This window comes from Nerophis lumbriciformis, linkage group LG16 (assembly GCF_033978685.3).
Source record: "Nerophis lumbriciformis linkage group LG16, RoL_Nlum_v2.1, whole genome shotgun sequence".
NCBI lineage: Eukaryota > Metazoa > Chordata > Actinopteri > Syngnathiformes > Syngnathidae > Nerophis > Nerophis lumbriciformis.
The window spans coordinates 41,223,833-41,246,193 of NC_084563.2; the positions used below are offsets into that span (position 1 = coordinate 41,223,833).

Sequence of the window (22,361 nt, forward strand, 5' to 3'; positions counted from 1 at the left end):
ACGGTGTGAGCCAAGACATCCAGGGGGTTTAGCTCGCTCGTCTGCGGGAACAAACTGCCGCCATTGCTTGCCGTGCTACCGAGGACCTTTTTCCCTGAATTGCTCACACACTCCGGCAGATTCAATGGGGGTCTGGCGGCAGATTTCTTTGACTTTATCGTTGGAAATGCATCTGCTTTGAGTGTCGCAGGATATCCACACATTCTTGCCATCTCTGTCGTAGCATAGCTTTCGTCGGTAAAGTGTGCGGAACAAACGTCCAATTTCTTGCCACTTTCGCATCTTTGGGCCACTGGTGCAACTTGAATCCGTCCCTGTTCGTGTTGTTACACCCTCCGACAACACACCGACGAGGCATGATGTCTCCAAGGTACGGAAAACAGTCGAAAAAACGGAAAATAACAGAGATGATTTGACTCGGTGTTTGAGAAAATGGCGGATTGCTTCCCGATGTAGCGAATATTAGAAAGGCGTTTAATTCGCCAAAATTCACCCATTTAGAGTTCGGAAATTGGTTAAAAAAATATATGGTCTTTTTTCTGCAACATCAAGGTATATATTGACGCTTACATAGGTCTGCTGATAATGTTCCCCTTTAATAATACATCGGTTAGAGTTGATCAGTATTACCATTGTTTGCTGTTTGAGTAATTTAAAACATTTTCTAACAATGTGTGCTAAAAAAATAATGAAAGTATGTATAGTTCCTGCTGATACTGTATCCAACCAATATCAGTATCTGCCAGTACTCCAATATAGGGATGTCCCGATCCAATATTTTGATCAGATCGGCTGCCGATATTTGCCAAAAATTGCGTATCGGCAAGGCATGGGAAAATGCCGATCCAGATCCAGTTTAAAAAAAAACTCTGGTTCGTGTTTTCCAACGCACCTATTTAAATAATACATTCCACTTTTCTGCTGCTCCGTAATTTCCCTTCCGCATTTTCCAGCACACCTTCAACACATCCACAGGTCTGTGGATTCTCACGCAGTTGCTTTTTGCTGCTGGCATTACACGACAGGCTCTTCTCACTCTTTCCTGTGTCTCCCTCTCACAGACAGCAAGCGCACCTTCTTACACACGTCACATACTTTCACGTCATACGTCACATACGTATACGTCCTCTCCCAGCAGAGAGCGAGGTAGCGGCATGGCTAACGTTAGCTGTGATGTTAGCGCAGCCGCTAAGGTGCGCGCCTGCTCAAGCGTCCTCTGCGCACGGCAAATCTATGCCACGCACAAAATAAAATAAAAAAATAAGCGCATAACAATTTTCGACACACGGACACGACAGAGAAAACAGTTTTCGTCATCAATGTTCAAATATTGTGACGTCTGTCGAGACGCTTATCTCCATTCGGTGCCACACGTCCACACCATCAAAATGCAGAGGCAAAAATTTCCACATCAACACCGTATGAAAAAATTTGTGATTTTTTTAGTTGTGATTTCCTTCTCTGCATGAAAGTTTAAAAGTAGCATATATTAATGCAGTATGAAGAAGAATGTTTTAATGTAGACATGCAAGCCTTGAAAGAACATTTTGAAAATCAAGACTGCATTTCCTGCAAATGGGTGCATTTCTACCCTATATTTTAACTTTAGATTTATTCTCATATCAAACTCTTTTGACTGTCTTTTTGACACTTACATCCGGCGCCCCCCTCCACACCCTGGATTATAAATAATGTAAATAATTCAATGTGATTATCTTGTGTGATGACTGTATTATGATGATAGTATATATCTGATAGTATATATCTGTATCATGAATCAATTTAAGTGCACCCCGACTTAAACAAGTTGAAAAACTTATTGGGGTGTTACCATTTAGTGGTCAATTGTACGGAATATGTACTTCACTGTGCAACCTACTAATAAAAGTCTCAATCAATCAATCAAAACACATAGAATCATCATACTGCTGTGATTATATGCATCAAGTGTTCATTCAAGGCTGAGGCAAAATATCGAGATATATATGGTGTATCGCAATATGGCCTTAAAATATCGCAATATTAAAAAAAGGCCATATCGCCCAGCCCTAGTTCAATGATGCCATTTCTGTTTGTCATGTATAATTTTGTCTATTTTGTGTTTATCCTTGAATAAACAGGTCAGTTTCTTGTTACCAACCATTGTGTATTATTCAAACTCCCCTAATTCAGCTGGCTAGTTGTTATCAAGAGTACTAAAACCCTTTTCGACATGATTCTGACAACTAAGTAGGCTAAATAACTTTAAACTTTAATACATGCTCGGATAGGCCAGTATCGGTCAGTATCGGTATCGGATCGGAAATGCAAGAACAATATCGGTATCGGATCGGAAGTGCAAAAACCTGGATCGGGACATCCCTACTCCAATATCAGTACCGTATTGGAAGTGGAAAAAGTTGTATCGGGACGCCCCTAACCATATCTGAATGGGATCGTGGTAGATTTTAAATTAGTGCATCATTATGTAAGAAGATCTATATATTTAGGTATCAAATCATATCATTATTTATAATTAATTATGATTTCATTCGAATTACTTAATATTTCCACGGGTGGAAATGAGACTTGTCTTCTTCTGCAGCTCATTAGTTGAACATTGGGAATGTAATGCTTATAATTCTCTTGACTTCTATGTGTTGTCCACATAGGCCACAGGTGTGAGTGAAGACCAGGTCCTGGTCAGTGTCCTCCCGGGTCTGCCTACAACAGCAGAACTGTTCCTCTTGCTTGACAAAGAGTTCATGGAAGGACGACCGGAGAAGAACGCAGCACATTTGAACCAAGTAAGAATCAGCTGCTGTGTCTACAACAAATTGATTTCATTTTGTTATAGCATGGAATTTTAAGTATTATTGTCTTAATGTTGTTCCTTTTTGTCAGTCTTCTTAACCTGACGTCAACTCATTTGTACATTGAAAAATAATGACAAACATGACTTCTGTCTTTCTCCGGCAGATGTCAGTCTAGATCCACTGGCTCACGTCTAGTCTTTGACGAGTCTGGGGGAAATCTTTTCATTTAGTCTCATCATTAAACGCAGCCAGTATGAAGAAATGTATGATTGGATGATTTAAAAGATCTTCTTTACTCAATCCTTCGAGATCCAAAAGTGCAGATAGTTGTTAAAATGATTGATCAAGTCACTAAATGATTTGCGACTGAGGGTATAGGATAAAGAAGCTTAGAGCCTCACCTTCGAGTCATTAATATTAAACTATATTCAGAGCAGTCATACTGTTTTATGATGTTTTTCTACATTTAAAACCCTTCCTTGTGGTCTACATAATATACAATGTTGGTGCTTTGGTCCAAATTTTAGATAGATTTCTGTTTACACACCATCTTCATTAATTTATGTACAAACCCCGTTTCCATATGAGTTGGGAAATTGTGTTAGATGTAAATATAAACGGAATACAATGATTTGCAAATCATTTTCAACCCATATTCAGTTGAATATGCTACAAAGACAACATATTTGATGTTCAAACTGATTAACATTTTTTTTTTTTTTTTGCAAAAAATCATTAACTTTAGAATTTGATGCCAGCAACGCGTGACAAAGAAGTTGGGAAAGGTGGCAGTAGATACTGATAAAGTTGAGGAATGCTCATCAAACACTTATTTGGAACATCCCACAGGTGAACAGGCAAATTGGGAACAGGTGGGTACTAAAAGTAGATTCCATGAAATGCTCAGTCTTTCACAAACAATGATGGGGCGAGGGTCACCACTTTGTCAACAAATGCGTGAGAAAATTGTTGAACAGTTTGAGAAAAACCTTTCTCAACCAGCTATTGCAAGGAATTTAGAGATTTCACCATCTACGGTCCGTAATATCATCAAAGGGTTCAGAGAATCTGGAGAAATCACTGCATGTAAGCAGCTAAGCCCGTGACCTTTGAACCCTCAGGCTGTACTGCTTCAACAAGCGACATCAGTGTGTAAAGGATATCACCACATGGGCTCAGGAACACTTCAGAAACCCACTGTCAGTAACTACAGTTGGTCGCTACATCTGTAAGTGCAAGTTAAAACTCTCCTATGCAAGGCGGAAACCGTTTATCAACAACACCCTGAAACGCCGTCGGCTTCGCTGGGCCTGAGCTCATCTAAGATGGACTGATACAAAGTGGAAAAGTGTTCTGTGGTCTGACGAGTCCACATTTCAAATTGTTTTTGGAAACTGTGGACGTCGTGTCCTCCGGACCAAAGAGGATAATAACCATCCGGATTGTTATAGGCGCAAAGTTGAAAAGCCAGCATCTGTGATGGTATGGGGGTCTATTAGTGCCCAAGACATGGGTAACTTACACATCTGTGAAGGCGCCATTAATGCTGAAAGGTACATACAGGTTTGGAAGCAACATATGTTGCCATCCAAGCAACGTTACCATGGACGCCCCTGCTTATTTCAGCAAGACAATGCCAAGTCACGTGTTACATTAACGTGGCTTCATAGTAAAAGGGTGCGGGTACTAGACTGGCCTGCCTGTAGTCCAGACCTGTCTCCCATTGAAAATGTGTGGAGCATTTTGAAGCCTAAAATACCACAACGGAGACCCCCGGACTGTTGAACAACTTAAGCTGTACATCAAGCAAGAATGGGAAAGAATTTCACCTGAGAAGCTTAAAAAATGTGTCTCCTCAGTTTACTGAGTGTTGTTAAAAGGAAAGGCCATGTAACACAGTGGTGAACATGCCCTTTCCCAACTACGTGTTGCAGCCATGAAATTCCAAGTTAATAATGTTTATGAGTTTGAACATCAAATATCTTGTCTTTGTAGTGCATTCAATTGAATATGGGATGAAAATGATTTGCAAATCATTGTATTCCGTTTATATTTACATCTAACACAATTTCCCAACTCATATGGAAACGGGGTTTGTAAAAAAAAAAAGATGAGAAAAGTACCAAACAGATACAAAAGGATTAAGACAAGAACACAAATAAAAACACATTGAAGATAATTGGCCCCATTTGTCAATTACTACACCCAGTTTACTCTAGAAAGAAGTTCCGCAGCCTCCGTAGCAGAACCTCCAGCTTCTTCCCTCAGGCCGTAAGACTCTTGAACGCATCATCATAATCCCCTCAATTCCCCCCAAAAATGGATTAACTCGCTGGAATATAAAGACAATATAACATACATCCATAAACGTGGATGCACATGCAAAAGTGCAATATATTTATCTGTACAGTAATCTATTTATTTATATCTGCACCTTATTGATTTTTTATCCTGCACTACTATGAGCCAATGCAACAAAATGTCGTTCTTATCTGCAGGGGCGTCACTAGCTTTTAAGGACAGGGGGGGCTTTTCACCCAGGAGATGCACAGGATGCGAGCGAATGTTACGCACGAGCACAAAACTTCACAAACGGCTAACAAAGACTTAGAAATTATTCATTGTTATTATTTTTTTTTTTTTTTTAATGCACGGGACGAAATGAAATGCTCCCCGGGACGATGGCTTTTAACCATTTTTTTTCTTTTTCTTTTTATGTATTTATTCATTTTACATTTTATATTAAATGTCTTAATTTTTCCTCCCTCTGAAAATCCTATGAAATGTTTAACAAGCCATCCTATAATAATAAAACAGCTATTAATGTAACAATACAATAAAACAAATATATTTAATGATGTTTTTTTCATTATTTTAACAATAGGCTAATGTATATTACTTTATATAGATTCTACAAGAAACACAAAACTTAAAAAATAAATTATTTACAATTGCACACACAAGGTTTTGTGCAGCTTAACTCATTGTAAAGGAAGATAATGTGCTTCGTACACCTGCAGGACAGCAAGCAAGGTCGCAGAGAAAATGCGGGCTGGAATTTGAGTGATGTGGGCATTTTCTATATGAACAAGTGGAATGGATTGGATACCGACGCACTAAAGGGGCTCCTTACCTTACGCTACGAAGTGAGCGGAAACTGAGTGAATAATAACAGGTTGTATGATTATTTATTTAAACTCCTATTTGGGCCACTTTATAATGAATATGTCGGCATTTATTTGTAAAAAAAAAACCCAAAAAACACCAAATTATTTAGGGGGGCTTAAGAATATTTTAGGGGGGCTTGAGCCCCCCTAAAATAGGCCTAACAACGCCAATGCTTATCTGTACTGTAAAGTTCAAATTTAAATGACAACAAAAAGGAAGTTCTTGTGCTCACACTTCTGATTTTCCTTAAGGCCCTTTTACAGTTTTGTGGAGAAAAGGTTAATGTCCGACCGTGACTTTAACTCCAGTGACAAAGAGTTCCACCAAAGTGAGGCCTTCACTGAGAACGCAGACTGACCCAGAGTGGTCCGGCACCTTTTCACTCTGCAGCTGGAGTCTGCACACCTTTGCTACTGTACCTTTTGTATTTCTTGACACATCACATCAGGGGGCTAATCCATTAAGACAGAATTTTTCAACCTTTTCTGAGCCAAGGCCCATTTTTTTAATGGAAAAAATTCTAAGGCCCACCACCAGCAGAAATTATAAAAAATAAAAAATAAAACTCCGTAGCTGATATTGACAATAAAAACTCGTTCTCACAATTTTTTGGATCTGAATTCAAACCATAACTAACCAGGCATCACTATAGCCCTTGTCTCAAAGTAGGTGTACTGTCACCACATGTCACATCACACCGTAACTTATTTTGAATTTTTTGCTGTTTTCCTGTGTGTAGTGTTTTAGTTCTTGTCTTGGTGGCTTTTCCTCCTTTGTTGGTATTTTCCTGTAGCGGTTTCATGTCTTCTTTGAACGCTATTCCCCGCACCCGCTTTGTTTTTTGCACTCAAGACCATTTAACTTGTGCGGACGCTATCCTTCTATGTGGGGACATTGTTGATTGTCATGTACGGATGCACTTTGTGGACGCCGTCTGCTCCGCACGCTGTAAGTCTTTGCTGTCGTCTAGCATTCTGTTTTTGTTTACCTTGCAGCCAGTTCAGTTTGAGTTTCATATTGCATAGCCTTCCCTAAGCTTCAATGCATTTTCTTAGCGGCACTTGCCTTTTGTTTACTTTTGGTTTAAGCAACCTTTTTACCTGCACCCTGCCTCCCGCTGTTCCCGACATCTCCTAAGCAATTAGCTACCTGCTGCCACCTACTGATATGGGAGAGTATTACACAATGACTCTGCCGAGCTCTAGACAGCACAGACACTCAACAACGGCACATTTGCGGATTATAATTACTGGTTTGCAAACAATATTTTTAACCCAATTAGGTGAAATTACATAATCTTACATACGCTTTTTAAAATGAGAAATGTATGAAATTATCAAAACTAGTCATGTTATATTTTTGGGTAATATGGCAGCAATGATGCTTCATTGGTTTTTAGTCAAATATCTTTAGTGATTGTTTATATACGACAAAAGAGGCTTCTTTAAGGCTTAAGGCTCTGGATGCTGTGGGGCTGTCTTGGTTGACAAGACTCTGCAGCATCGCGTGGATATCGGGGGCGGTACCTCTGGATTGGCAGACCGGGGTGGTGGTTCCTCTCTTTAAGAAGGGGAACCGGAGGGTGTGTTCCAACTATCGTGGGATCACACTCCTCAGCCTTCCCGGTAAGGTCTATTCAGGTGTACTGGAGAGGAGGCTACGCCGGATAGTCGAAACTCGGATTCAGGAGGAACAGTGTGGTTTTCGTCCTGGTCGTGGAACTGTGGACCAGCTCTATACTCTCGGCAGGGTCCTTGAGGGTGCATGGGAGTTTGCCCAACCAGTCTACATGTGCTTTGTGGACTTGGAGAAGGCATTTGACCGTGTCCCTCGGGAAGTCCTGTGGGGAGTGCTCAGAGAGTATGAGGTATCGGACTGTCTGATTGTGGCTGTCCGCTCCCTGTATGATCAGTGTCAGAGCTTGGTCCGCATTGCCGGCAATAAGTCGGACACGTTTCCAGTGAGGGTTGGACTCCGCCAAGGCTGCCCTTTGTCACCGATTCTGTTCATAACTTTTATGGACATAATTTCTAGGCGCAGTCAAGGCGTTGAGGGGATCCGGTTTGGTGGCTGCAGGATTAGGTGTCTGCTTTTTGCAGATGATGTCGTCCTGATGGCTTCATCTGGCCAGGATCTTCAGCTCTCACTGGATTGGTTCGCAGCCGAGTGTGAAGCGACTGGGATGAGAATCAGCACCTCCAAGTCCGAGTCCATGGTTCTCGCCCGGAAAAGGGTGGAGTGCCATCTCTGGGTTGGGGAGGAGACCCTGCCCCAAGTGGAGGAGTTCAAGTACCTAGGAGTCTTGTTCACGAGTGAGGGAAAAGTGGATCGTGAGATCGACAGGCGGATTGGTGCGGCGTCTTCAGTAATGCGGACGCTGTATCGATCCGTTGTGGTGAAGAAGGAGCTGAGCCGGAAGGCAAAGCTCTCAATTTACCGGTCGATCTACGTTCCCATCCTTACCTATGGTCATGAGCTTTGGGTTATGACCGAAAGGACAAGATCACGGGTACAGGCGGCCGAAATGAGTTTCCTCCCCCGGGTGGCGGGGCTCTCCCTTAGAGATAGGGTGAGAAGCTCTGCCATCCGAGGGGAGCTCAAAGTAAAGCCACTGCTCCTCCACATCGAGAGGAGCCAGATGAGGTGGTTCGGGCATCTGGTCAGGATGCCACCCTAACGCCTCCCTCGGGAGGTGTTTAGGGCACGTCCAACCGGTAGGAGGCCACGGGGAAGACCCAGGACACGTTGGGAAGACTATGTCTCCCGGCTGGCCTGGGAACGCCTCGGGATCCCCCGGGAGGAGCTGGACGAAGTGGCTGGGGAGAGGAAAGTCTGGGCTTCCATGCTTAGGCTGCTGCCCCCGCGACCCGACCTCGGATAAGCGGAAGAAGATGGATGGATGGATGGATGGAAAAGAGGGTTCACTACACATCTCGTGGCCTGTCCCCAGACCGTGGCACAATAAGACATATGGGATCAAATCATTGCATGCATGTCAACTTGTGCAGCTTGAACAGATAAACAAGGTCTAATAAGCCTGAAACAGTTTATATTTATTTTTATGGTCTTAGTCATTTTTATAACATGGCCATCAAATTTAAAATAACACTCAGATATTTACATTTCTTTACCTGCTCTATTTTATTTTGATTAACGTTGACCTGAATTTCATTTAATGATTGATTTTTCAAAGAGAAACACATTGAGACTGTTTTGTTATTGGTGTTGTTGGTTGAGGGTTAAAAAGGTATTTTGAAGCCATGTTGATATTTCAGCAAGCTTTCAGCTGCTTTCTGACCGTCTCTTCAGGATGCGTCTGTGGAAGCACAAGAGCCAAGCGTGCAGGTTTAACAAATGTTTTTAACAAGATCTTCCCAAAATGTTTTTCAGCATGTCGTGACGTTGCAGTCACTCCCAATCCTCTCTCTTCCTCTGCTCCAGGCTGTTTACTGTTAAAGACATCAGATGATTAATAATAATAATAATAATAATAACTGGGATTTATATAGCGCTTTTCTAAGTACCCAAAGTCGCTTTACATGTAGAACCCATCATTAGATTAGATTAACACGTACCACCTGTGAAATCCAATCACCTGCCAGCTGTGTCTCGCCGTCAGCACATGCCCCGCCCCTGCCCGCTGGTGCTCGTCCTCAGTACCATGGACAGCGGCGGAGACTTTTCCATCTGCAGGCAGCGCTGATCACACCTCCCCCCACGGCGTCAATTTGTGGGCGGTCTTATTTACGTGGCTTCCATATAGAGTCTACTGACAGATATAAGTGAAAACTTTACGCTACTTTCTATTAGAAATGGCAATACGAATAACTCGTACAGTCTGCCCCACTACAAGAGGATAGAGAAAGCAAGGCACTCTGGGTACATTTATATCATTTATGGATAATTCAATTTGTGATGTCACCAATTGTGCACATTCCAAACAGCTTGTTTGGAGGAACTATGAAGGAAGGCAAGATTATTTTATAAATATCTTTGCAATACCTCAATCAATCCATCAATGAATGTTTATTTATATAGCTCTAAATCACAAGTGTCTCAAAGGGCTGCAAAAGCCAGAACAACATCCTCGGTTCGGATCCCATATGAGGGCAAGGAAAAACTCACAACCCAGTGGGATGTCAATGAGAATGACTATGAGAAACCTTGGAGAGGACCGCAGATGTGGGAGACCGGATGCAATAGACGTCGAGTGGGTCTAGCATAATATTGTGAAAGTCCAGTCCATAGTGGATCTAATATAATAGTGAGAGTCCAGTCCAGAGTGGGGCCAGCAGGAGACCATCCCGAGCGGAGACGGGTCAGCAGCGCATAGATATCCCCAACCGATGCGCAGGCGAGCGGTCCACCCCAGGTCCCGACTCTGGACAGCCAGCGCTTCATCCATGGCCACCGGACCTGTGCTCCCCCCTTTCACAAGGGAGAGGGGGGCAGAAAAGAAACGGCAGATCAACTGGTCTAAAAAGGGGGGTCTATTTAAAGGCTAGAGTATACAAAATGAGTTTTAAGATGGGACTTAAATGTCAAATCAAACCTCTACGGTTTGGGGCGGTATAGCTCGGTTGGTAGAGTGGCCGTGCCAGCAACTTGAGGGTTGCAGGTTCGATCCCCGCTTCCGCCATCCTAGTCACTGCCGTTGTGTCCTTGGGCAAGACACTTTGCCCACCTGCTCCCAGTGCCACCCACACTGGTTTCAATGTAATTTAAATATTGGGTTTCACTTTGTAAAGCGCTTTGAGTCACTAGAGAAAAAGCGCTATATAAAAATAATTCACTTCACTTCACACTTTGATTTTGACATTTTCGGGACTTGTGCAGATCCCAAATACACAACAGCAGGTACCAATAGGTAAGAAACGGTTTGCATAATAGGGCTTCTTTACTTTAATGTTATCATTTTTGCTTTGAAGTTTTATTGACGCAAAAAAAAATCACACACCCCAGAACAAATGTTGACTAAAATGTAAAGAAAAGATCAAAGATTGACTGTCAGATACGTCAATCAATCAATCAATCAATGTTTATTTATACAGCCCTAAATCACGAGTGTCTCAAAGGGCTGCACAAGCCACAACAACATCTTTGGTTCAGATCCCACATCAGGGCAAGGAAAAACTCAACCCAATGGGACAATGAGAAACCTTGGAGAGGACCGCAGAGGAGGACCCCCCCCCCCCCCCCCGTCGAATGAATCTAGCATAATATTGTGATATAATTATTTAATGACCAAATGATCAATCCATGTTTCATTTCTTTCTCCACAGTTGTCTGAAGTCATGCTGAGTGCCTTGAATCAAAACCTGGTAAAGTTTACCCTGCGGCCTGGGGTCCAGGTCACAGTCTTTGCAGCGCACCTGTCAGCAGGTAACACCACAGCTCTATAAGCACTTTTAGGGGGAGGGCGGGGACTTTCTACTTGTATGTGTGAGCCTACTGGATGGAATGTCAACCGACTAACAGACAGTGAAGGAATTGGTAATGTCGCCATCGCAGCGATTTTCACAAATTCAACCAATCTCTTCAAATTATGCAACGCAATGCCTGCAACTTCCCCGCACATTTTGGCCAATCAGTGTCATTTTTTCCAAATTAATTTGTCTCTTTCTCAACAGTCTAATTAAAACCTATGTTTGTTTGTAGTGTAGACCAGTGGTCCCCAACCACCGGGCTGCGGCCCGGTACCGGTCCGTGGATCGATTGGTACCGGGCCGCACAAGAAATTAAAAAAATAAATAAATAAATATATATATTTTTTTTTTCCATCCATCCATCCATCCATCCATCTTCTTCCGCTTATCCGAGGTCGGGTCGCGGGGGCAGCAGCTTAAGCAGGGAAGCCCAGACTTCCCTCTCCCCAGCCACTTCGTCCAGCTCCTCCCGGGGGATCCCGAGGCGTTCCCAGGCCAGCCGGGAGAGATAGTCTTCCCAGCGTGTCCTGGGTCTTCCCCGTGGCCTCCTACCGGTCGGACGTGCCCGAAACACCTTCCTAGGGAGGCGTTCGGGTGGCATCCTGACCAGATGCCCGAACCACCTCATCTGGCTCCTCTCGATGTGGAGGAGCAGCGGCTTTACTTTGAGCTCCCTCCGAATGACAGAGCTTCTCACCCTATCTCTAAGGGAGAGCCCCGCCACTCGGCGGAGGAAACTCATTTCGGCCGCTTGTACCCGCGATCTTGTCCTTTCGGTCATGACCCAAAGCTCTTGACCATAGGTGAGGATGGGAACGTAGATCGACCGGTAAATCGAGAGCTTTGCCTTCCGGCTCAGCTCCTTCTTCACCACAACGGATCGATACAGCGTCCGCATTACTGAAGACGCCGCACCGATCCGCCTGTCGATCTCACGATCAACTCTTCCCCCACTCGTGAACAAGACTCCGAGGTACTTGAACTCCTCCACTTGGGGCAAGATCTCCTCCCCAACCCGGAGATGGCACTCCACCCTTTTCCGGGAGAGAACCATGGACTCGGACTTGGAGGTGCTGATTCCCATCCCAGTCGCTTCACACTCGGCTGCGAACCGATCCAGTGAGAGCTGAAGATCTTGGCCGGAGGAAGCCATCAGGACCACATCATCTGCAAATAGCAGTGACCTAATCCTGCAGCCACCAAACCAGATCCCCTCAACGCCCTGACTGCGCCTAGAAATTCTGTCCATAAAGGTTATGAACAGAATCGGTGACAAAGGGCAGCCTTGGCGGAGTCCAACCCTCACTGGAAACGTGTCCGACTTACTGCCGGCAATGCGGACCAAGCTCTGACACTGATTATACAGGGAGCGAACTGCCACAATAAGACAGTCCGTTACCCCATACTCTCTGAGCACTCCCCACAGGACTTCCCGGGGTACACGGTCGAATGCCTTCTCCAAGTCCACAAAGCACATGTAGACTGGTTGGGCAAACTCCCATGCACCCTCAAGGACCCTGCCGAGGGTCCTTGAGAGTTTTTATTTTTTTATTAAATCAACATAAAAAACACAAGATACACTTACAATTAGTGCACCAACCCAAAAAACCTCCCTCCCCCATTTACACTCATTCGCACAAAAGGGTTGTTTCTTTCTGTTATTAATATTCTGGTTCCTACATTATATATCAATATAGATCAATACAGTCTGCAGGGATACAGTCCGTAAGCACACATGATTGTATTTTTTTATGACCAAAAAAAACAAACTGGTGTAGACAAAGCAGGAACAGTAACATGTATCAATATTTATTGATCCAACGACACAATTGTCGTCCTCCCCCGTACCGTAGACCTACTTCAAGTTCCTGTCTAAAGCGTTAAAGGCCTACTGAAATGCCACCTACTGATATGGAAGAGTATAACGTGGTAAGTCTGCCGGTCTCCAGACAGTACAGACACTTAACAACGGCACATTATTTGCGGATTATAATTACTAGTTTGCAAAAAAAACATTTTTAACCCAAATAGGTGAAATTAGATAATCTCTCACGGCACACCAGACTGTATCTCATGGCACACTAGTGTGCCGCAGCACAGTGGTTGAAAAACACTGGCTTATGCAGGACACAACCGGACCCATTCATCACTCTACTGCGCAGTGCACGCGCTACTTCTCTCTCTCTTTACTCGCCCACTCACTCACTGATGTCACTCAGACAACACGTTGCCATTCTCTTAACCACACACACACACACACACACACACACACTACATTTATAAGTCAACAGCTCCTCTGTTGTGCTCATGTAGATACATAACATGTAGAAACCTGGACATCTCAGCTGCTTGGCTTGATGCCAAACATTAGCGGAGTTAAGATCCATCTAACATCAACTAATGTAAGTAAAATTACTGAATTTGGTAACAAATTGCTACAATTTGTGTTTTAATATTTAACAAAAGTGTGTTTTACCTGCTACATGGCTTATCTGTGTACATTTATCCATAGTTTTGTTTTTAGTACTTACTAATAATTGTATTTTTCTTAAAGCACAGACCAGGATTGGCAACCATAAATCATGAAGCATTTAATATGTCATTAGGGTTTTTTTTTTAGATTATATTCTAACCTAATCCTTGATTATGGCAGACTATATGTAATATAGAAAATTGTAAATTGTTCTTTGAGTGCAACAATAAAAAACGTGTGTAATACCAGGGATGTCCGATAATATCGGACTGCCGATATTATCGGCCGATAAATGCTTTCAAATGTATTATCGGAAATTATCGGTGTGGGTTTCATAATTATCGGTATCGTTTCAAAAAGTAAAATTTATGACTTTTTAAAACGCCGCTGTGTACACGAACGTAGGGAGAAGTACAGAGCGCCAATAAACCTTAAAGGCACTTCCTTTGCATGCCGGCCCGGTCACATAATATCTACGGCTTTTCACATTCACTAGTTAATGCAATGCATACTTGGTCAACAGCCATACAGGTCACACTGAGGGTGGCCGTACAAACAACTTTAACACTGTTACAAATATGTGCCACACTGTGAACCCACACCAAACAAGAATGACAAACACATTTCGGGAGAACATCCGCACCGTAACACAACATAAAACACAACAGAACAAATACCCAGAATCCCTTGCAGCACAAACTCTTCCGGGACGCTACAATATACACCCCCCGCGCCCCCAACCCCGCCCTCCTCAACCATCTCATAGTCTCTCTCAGGCAGAGCATGTCCCAAATTCCAAGCTGCTGTTTTGAGGCATGTTAAAAAAAAATAATGCACTTTGTGACTTCAATAATAAACATGGCAGTGCCATGTTGGCATTTTTTTCCTTAGCTTGAGTTGATTTATTTTGGAAAACCTTGTTACATTGTTTAATGCATCCAGCGGGGCATCACAACAAAATTAGGCATAATAATGTGTTAATTCCATTACTGTTTATATCAATATCGGTTGTATTGGTAATTAAGAGTTGGACAATATCGGGATATCGGTAAAAAAGCCATTATCGGACATCTCTATGTAATACCCTTTACCGTATTTTTCGTAGTAAAAGTCGCTCCGGAGTATAAGTCGCACCGGCCGAAAATGCTTAATAAAGAAGGAAAAAAACATATATAAGTCGCACTGGAATATAAGTCGCATTTTTTGGGGAAATTTATTTGATAAAACCCAACACCAAGAATACACATTTGAAAGGCAATTTAAAATAAATAAAGAATAGTGAACAACAGGCTGAATAAGTGTACGTTATATGAGGCATAAATAACGTGCCTGGTATGTTAACGTAGCATATTATGGTAAGAGTCATTCAAATAACTATAACATATAGAACATGCTATACGTTGACCAAACAACCTGTCACACCTAATCGCTAAATCCGATAAAATCTTATACGTCTAGTCTCTTACGTGAATGAGCTAAATAATATTATTTGATATTTTACGGTAATGTGTTAATAATTTCACACATAAGTCGCTCCTGAGTATAAGTCGCACCCCCGGCCAAACGATGAAAAAAACTGCGACTTATAGTCCGAAAAATACAGTAATTTATATTTTAACTTTCTAAAATTGTTCTTCAAATGCAATCGGAAACACATGTTTATTGTATTGTAAGATTCTCGTTAAAATAAAGCCAGTACTGACATTTTTTGTAGTTCCCTTTATTTTGAAAAAAATCGATATACATTTTGGTACCGGTACCAAATTATTGGTATCGGGACAACCCTAGGTGGAAGTGGTTTTTACGATATCTACGCTTTGTCTTCCCTACAGCACCCCTAGTGGACAGCAGTGAGAACCACAGTACCTCGGCCACGCTGATGCTGCTATCACTCGTGGTTGTCGGTTTAGCCGTGTTTGTCATCTACAAATTCAAGAGGTAAAATATTCATGAAATGTCCTTTTTTTATATCGATACCACATGCCGAGGAGGTAAAAGGTGTCAGAGCTTGTTAAGGACGGAACCTGACAGCTTAGCGAACCCAGGAATTTTGTGTTTGACAGCCGCCCGTCAAAAGCCAGCACCCATCCTTAGAGGAGAACCATTTGCACACGTTTTCCGGGAAAGCTCGGAAGTCTTTTGTCTGGTCGTTCTTTTCAGAAGAAATGTCAGTCCGTTCGCATTGTTTATTGATAGGAAGCCCTTTGAATGTAGTCAGTTGACCTTTCTGCAATGTGAAGATATCTCCCCTCTCCAAGTTGTTGTTGCAAAGGGAATCGGGCAGGAAGGGTCAAAAGGAAAGAGCAAAACCTTTTTACTAAGAATTGGCGATTCACATACAGATACAGTTTCAATGGTATTAAAAAGTAAACAATGGCTGGAGGGCGAAGTCAAGTAAAGTCGACTCTGTCTTGGCCCCTCTTTAGTTCTTTCAGTTAGGCCAGGGGTCGGCAACCCGCGGCTCTTTGATCACTCTGATGCGGCTCAGCTGCATACTTGCTGACCCTCCCGATTTTTCCGGGAGACTTACGAATTTCAGTGCCTCCCCCGAAAATCTCCCGGGGCAACAATATTGAGGGCGTGTTGTGATGGCAGTGCCTTTAGCGTCCGATTTTACACTGCATGCCGCCCCAGTCACATGTATGCGGGCTTTGCCCTACACACGCAAGTGACTGCAAGGCATACTTAGTCAACAGCCACACAGTTCACACTGAGGGTGGCCGTATAAACAACTTTAACACTGTTACTAATATGCGCCACACTGTGAACCCACACCGAACAAGAATTACAAACACATTTCGGGTGAACATCCTCACCGTAACACGACATAAACACAACAGAACAAATACCCAGAATCCCATGCATCCCTAACTCTTCCGAACACCAAACCTCGCCCCACCCCCCCAAACCCACCTCAACCGACACACGGAGGGGGGGATTGATGTGTGGGGGGGGGCAGAGTTGGGCGGTCGGGGTTTGGTGGTAGCGGGGGTGTATAATGTAGCCTGGAAGAGTTAGGGATGCATGGGATTCTGGGTATTTGTTCTGTTCTGTTTATGTTGTGTTACAGTGCGGATGTTCTCCCAAAATGTGTTTGTCATTCTTTTTTGGTGTGGGTTCACAGTGTGGCGCATATTAGTAACAGTATACTTGCCAACCTTGAGACCTCCGATTTCGGGAGGTGGGGGGTGGGGGTGGGGTGTGTGGTCGGGGTGGCGCGAGGCGTGGTTAAGAGGGGAGGAGTATATTGACAGCTAGAATTCACCAAGTCAAGTATTTCTACATATATATATATATATGTATATATATATATATATATATATATATATATATATATATATATATATATATATATGTGTGTATCTACATCCTGAAAATATGCAAACAAAACTGTGTTTAGATAATTGATACTTCAAACTTGCATAAATAAATCTTAATAACTTGGCTTCTGAGAGCTTCAAAATGTAATGAATAAAATGCTAAAGTTGTTGATAAACAAGCAATTATTTTAATAATTAAATATGGTCATTTTAAATGAATTATTATGATAATTTAAAATTAATTATTTCAAATATGTTTATTTTAATGTATAATTCTATGGCTGGATGTAATAAGGAGTCAGTAAAAAATACAAATAAAAATACAATTAATGTTGATGTTTTTTAGCAAAATATAGTAAAAATGTATTCTTTTTTTTTTTTTTTTTTTAATGAATAAATATATTTATTTTTAGGTAAGATAAACATAATAATACAATTTATCTCTAGTCTGGATGATTTAGTTCTTGTCACCCTGTTGTCCTCCCGTCGTGAAAAAAGGCTGTCCTCACTCAGGTCCGCATGGACCTGAGTGACCGGAGCTGGAGGCCACGCCCCCTCCAGCTCCGGCTGAAAATCGGGAGACTTTAGGGAGAATATTTGTCCTGGGAGGTTTTCGGGTGAGGCGCTGAATTTCGGGAGTGTCCCGGAAAATTCGGGAGGGTTGGCAAGTATGTATTAGTAACAGTGTTAAAGTTGTTTTGTACGGCCACCCTCAGTGTGAACTGTATGGCTGTTGACCAAGCATGCCTTGCAGTCACTCATGTGTGTCTGCAGAAGCCGCATACAACATGTGACTGGGCTGGCAAGCTGTTCATACAGGTTTTAGAGGCCGCTAAAGACATTGCCATCACGACACGCCCTTATTATTGTTGTTTGGGTGAAAATCAGCAGACATTCGATAGAATAGTTGCCCTGAATTTCGGGAGTCTCCCGGAAAAATCGGGAGGGTTGGCAAGTATGACGCTGTCAAGCGCCATTCGCAAAATAAAGTCTTGCGGGCCGCGTGTCTGGTTTATACATAGCACAAAGCAAAAAAAAAAACTTTGTATACAATGTTTTCATTTTAAATTTCAAAAGAGTTTTGTGGCTCCCATTGTTTTCTTGAATTTGTGAAACGGGTCAAAATGGCTCTTTGAGTGGTAAAAGTTGCCGACCCCTAAGTTAGGCTGTACCCTTCATCCATTTGCCTCAATGTAAATCTTTTCTCAAGGAAGATCCCAGGCCTCAACGTCTATGCGCAGATGCAGAACGAAAAGGAACAAGAAATGATGAGTCCAGCTAATCCAACAGAGGCCATGGCCGGCTCGGAGCGGGACTTGGTTCATTCTTTGGAGACTCTGGACACGGCGTTTAACTCACAGCCTGTTGGTAAAAGGCGCCATTTCTGGCATTTTGTCGTCATTTGTCACATGTTGTGAACCATGTACATCTGCACTCAAAATTATAAAAACGCCCACTGTTAATTGTATTTATTTGCCAAGTTCGTAAACGTACATTTCTTAACCGGCAGCGGTTCCAGTTTGTTAAATCAGAACAAACTGAAAAACGTCAAACACAGCATCTGCAGATTCTACATACAGTCGTGGTCAAAAGTTGTTGTAAAGAACCTAATGTCATGGTTGTCTTGAGTTTCCAATAAATTCTACAACTCTTATTTTGTTGTGATAGAGTGATTGGAGCTCATACTTGTTGGTCACGAAAAACATTCATAAAGTTTGGTTCTTTTATTAGTTTATTTTGGGTCTACTGAAACGTGACCATATCTGCTGGGAGAGATGTTAATATTTGGTTGCATGTCCCTTGGCAAGTTTCACTGCAATAAGGCACTTTTGGTACCCCAGAACTTTCCTCCAGAAGGTCTTATCTTTGTCCACGGGATGTCAGATGAAACAAAAATTGAAATGTTTGGCCACATTACCCAGCAATATGTTTGGAGGAGAAAAGGTGAGGCCTTTAATCCCAGGAACACCATGTATACCGTCAAGCATGGTGGTGGTAGTATTATGCTCTGGGCCTATTTTGCTGCCAATGGGACTGGTGCCTTACAATGAAAAAGGAGGATTACCTCCAAATTCTTCAGGACAACCTAAAATCATCAGCCCGGAGGTTGGGTCATGGGCGCAGTTGGGTGTTCCAACAGGACAATGACCCCCAAACACACGTCAAAAGTGGTAAAGGAATGGCTAAATCAGGCTAGACTTAAGATTTTAGAATGGCCTTCCCAAAGTCCTGTGTGGACAATGCTGAAGAAACAAGTCCATGTCAGAAAACCAACAAATTTAGCTGAACTGCACCAATTTTGTCAAGAGGAATGGTCAAAAATTCAACCAGAAGCTTGCGGATGGCTACCAAAAGCGCCTTTTTGCAGTGAAACTTGCCAAGGGACATGTAACCAAATATTAATATTGCTGTATGTATACTTTTGACCCAGGAGATTTGGTCACATTTTCAGTAGACCCATAATAAATTAATAAAATAACCAAACTTCATGAATGTTTTTGTGACCAACAAGTATGTGCTCCAATCACTCTATCACAGTTGTAGAAATGATTGGAAACTCAAGACAGCCATGACATTATGTTCTTCACAAGTGTATGTACACTTTTGACCACGACTGTGTGTGACATGCCGCATAGTTATGCTGTGTTATGCGGACTGACAGTGTTGCAACCGGGCGTACTTGCCAGGTTGACTGCTCACTGGTCGGACATGCTTTTAATGGTATTTTTTCTCTGATTCGGTCGTCCTCTTCTCCTTCGGACAAACCCTTTCATTTCTGATGGTTGAGGGGTAGAATTGTAACGATCTCTAGCTCTAGGCTGTGTAGAAATGCTACTTCTAAAGCTCGCAACTTAAAGCATAACAATAGGAGAGACAGCTCGTATCTCAAATTACTCCCAAATTGAGGTACTATGTTTTAAATAAGCTATAATTGAACAGCTTTTTGCAATGGGGGTTGAATAATTTGGAGTGCAGTTGTACAGTTGTCGTGTCATGGATCTCATCCTGTGTTTTTTGTTTTATGTTTTTTTAGAAGTTAAACAGTCTGTTCCGGGAGTGCACGGAGACTAAACAAGTATGACCGCCATTTGCGGACAAACAAGCCGTGCAGCAATTTTGCATTCTCTTAGGCATCAGGACTCAACTCTTTCTGTTCAATGTTCCTTTCTCTAAGACCATTCTCTAAGACCCATCCTTCTTAGTCATGGTTGCTAACTCCGTCAAGCATTGAAGACCAATCATCAACTCACCCTGCTTACAACAGAGCTAAAGCATGGCTTGTTAACTAACTACTTGATTGATTGATTGAGACTTTTATTAGAAGATTGCACAGTACAGTACATCCATCCATCCATCCATCCATCTTCTTCCGCTTATCCGAGGTCGGGTCGCGGGGGCAGCAGCCTAAGCAGGGAAGCCCAGACTTCCCTCTCCCCAGCCACTTCGTCCAGCTCCTCCCGGGGGATCCCGAGGCGTTCCCAGGCCAGCCGGGAGACATAGTCTTCCCAGCGTGTCCTGGGTCTTCCCCGTGGCCTCCTACCGGTCGGACGTGCCCTAAACACCTCCCGAGGGAGGCGATCGGGTGGCATCCTGACCAGATGCCCGAACCACCTCATCTGGCTCCTCTCGATGTGGAGGAGCAGCGGCTTTACTTTGAGCTCCCCCCGGATGACAGAGCTTCTCACCCTATCTCTAAGGGAGAGCCCTGCCACCCGGCGGAGGAAACTCATTTCGGCCGCTTGTACCCGTGATCTTGTCCTTTCGGTCATAACCCAAAGCTCATGACCATAGGTACAGTACATATTCCGTACAATTGACCACTAAATGGTATCACCCGAATAAGTTTTTCAACTTGTTTAATCAATTCATGGTACTACTTCAAGCAACTTTGACAAGACAGTGATCGTGTTGCTTCCAAAAAAATCAAAGATCATATCTGACAACCCAATGGAGTAATGGCGCGGTGAAATCATGAATGCAAATATTCATGCACACTGACACGGTGAAAGAACCAAGAGAGATGTTCGAAGCATTATGTTCCCGGGCTACGTCTTAGTTAAGCTTTTCCCGATTGATTGCCTTGTTTTCAACCTTTTCATGCAAATTTGCTCACATTTGATGCTAATAATTTTAACAACATGCACCGTTATTTGATTTAATCTGGCATTAGACATCTGTTCCTGTTTCGCTCTATCCCTGCATTGCACATCTGCATTCACAGATCAGGCGTGGTGTGGGCAAGTCTGTGCCCGCTGGTTTAACATTTGATTCAGCATTTAGATTTAACATTTAGATTTAACAGATGATGAGATAAGACATATGAGCAGATGATGTTGGTCCTGATGGCTTCAACTGGCCAGGATCTTCAGCTCTCACTGAATCGGTTCGCAGTCGAGTGTGGAGTGACTGAGATGAGAATCAGCACCTCCACGTCCCGAGTCCATGGTTCTCGCCCGGGAAAGGGTGGAGTGCCATCTCCAAGTCGGAGAGGAGATCTTGCCCCAAGTGGAGGAGTTCAAGTACCTAGGAGTCTTGCTCACGAGTGAGGGAAGAGTGGATCGTGAGATCGACAGGCGGATCGGTGCGGAGTCTTCAGTAATGCGAACGCTGTATCGATCCTTTGTGGTGAAGAAGGAGCTGAGCCGGAAGGCAAAGCTCTCAATTTACCGGTCGATCTACGTTCCCATCCTCACCTATGGTCATGAGCTTTGGGTTATGACCGAAAGGACAAGATCACGGGTACAAATGTCCGAAATGAGTTTCCTCCGCCGGGTGGTGGGTCCTCTACCTTAGAGATAGGGTGATAACCTCTGTCATCCAGGAGGAGCTCAAAGTTAAGCCGGATCGGTGCGGAGTCTTTAGTAATGCGGACGCTGTATCAATCCGTTGTGGTGAAGAAGGAGCTGAGCCGGGAGGCAAAGCTCTCAATTTACTGGTCGATCTACATTCCCATCCTCACCTATGGTCATGAGCTTTGGGTCATGACCGAAAGGACAAGATCACAGGTACAAACAGCCGAAATTAGTTTCCTCCGCCGGGTGGTGAGTCCTCTACCTTAGAGATAGGGTGATAACCTCTGTCATCCAGGAGGAGCTCAAAGTTAAGCCGGATCTGTGCGGAGACTTCAGTAATGCGGATGCTGTATCGATCCGTTGTGGTGAAGAAGGAGCTGAGCCGG

General features: G+C 43.1%; 1 protein-coding gene across 6 annotated transcripts in view; it reads left to right on the forward strand.

Annotated features, from left to right (window-relative positions):
* The window catches only part of sorcs1 (sortilin-related VPS10 domain containing receptor 1), a 664,251-nt gene that overhangs the window by 636,863 nt on the left and 5,027 nt on the right, over nt 1–22,361 (forward strand). For 3 of the 6 annotated variants that reach the window (XM_061977165.2, XM_061977166.2, XM_061977169.2), the window contains 4 exons: nt 2,652–2,786; nt 11,246–11,345; nt 15,695–15,800; nt 18,393–18,550. In XM_061977165.2, the coding sequence (XP_061833149.2) occupies nt 2,652–2,786; nt 11,246–11,345; nt 15,695–15,800; nt 18,393–18,550 (499 nt within the window). Of the gene's footprint in view, nt 1–2,651; nt 2,787–11,245; nt 11,346–15,694; nt 15,801–18,392; nt 18,551–20,216; nt 20,259–22,361 lie in introns of those variants that run through there. The other 3 variants (XR_009816965.2, XM_061977167.2, XR_009816964.2) reach the window with 3 other exon arrangements.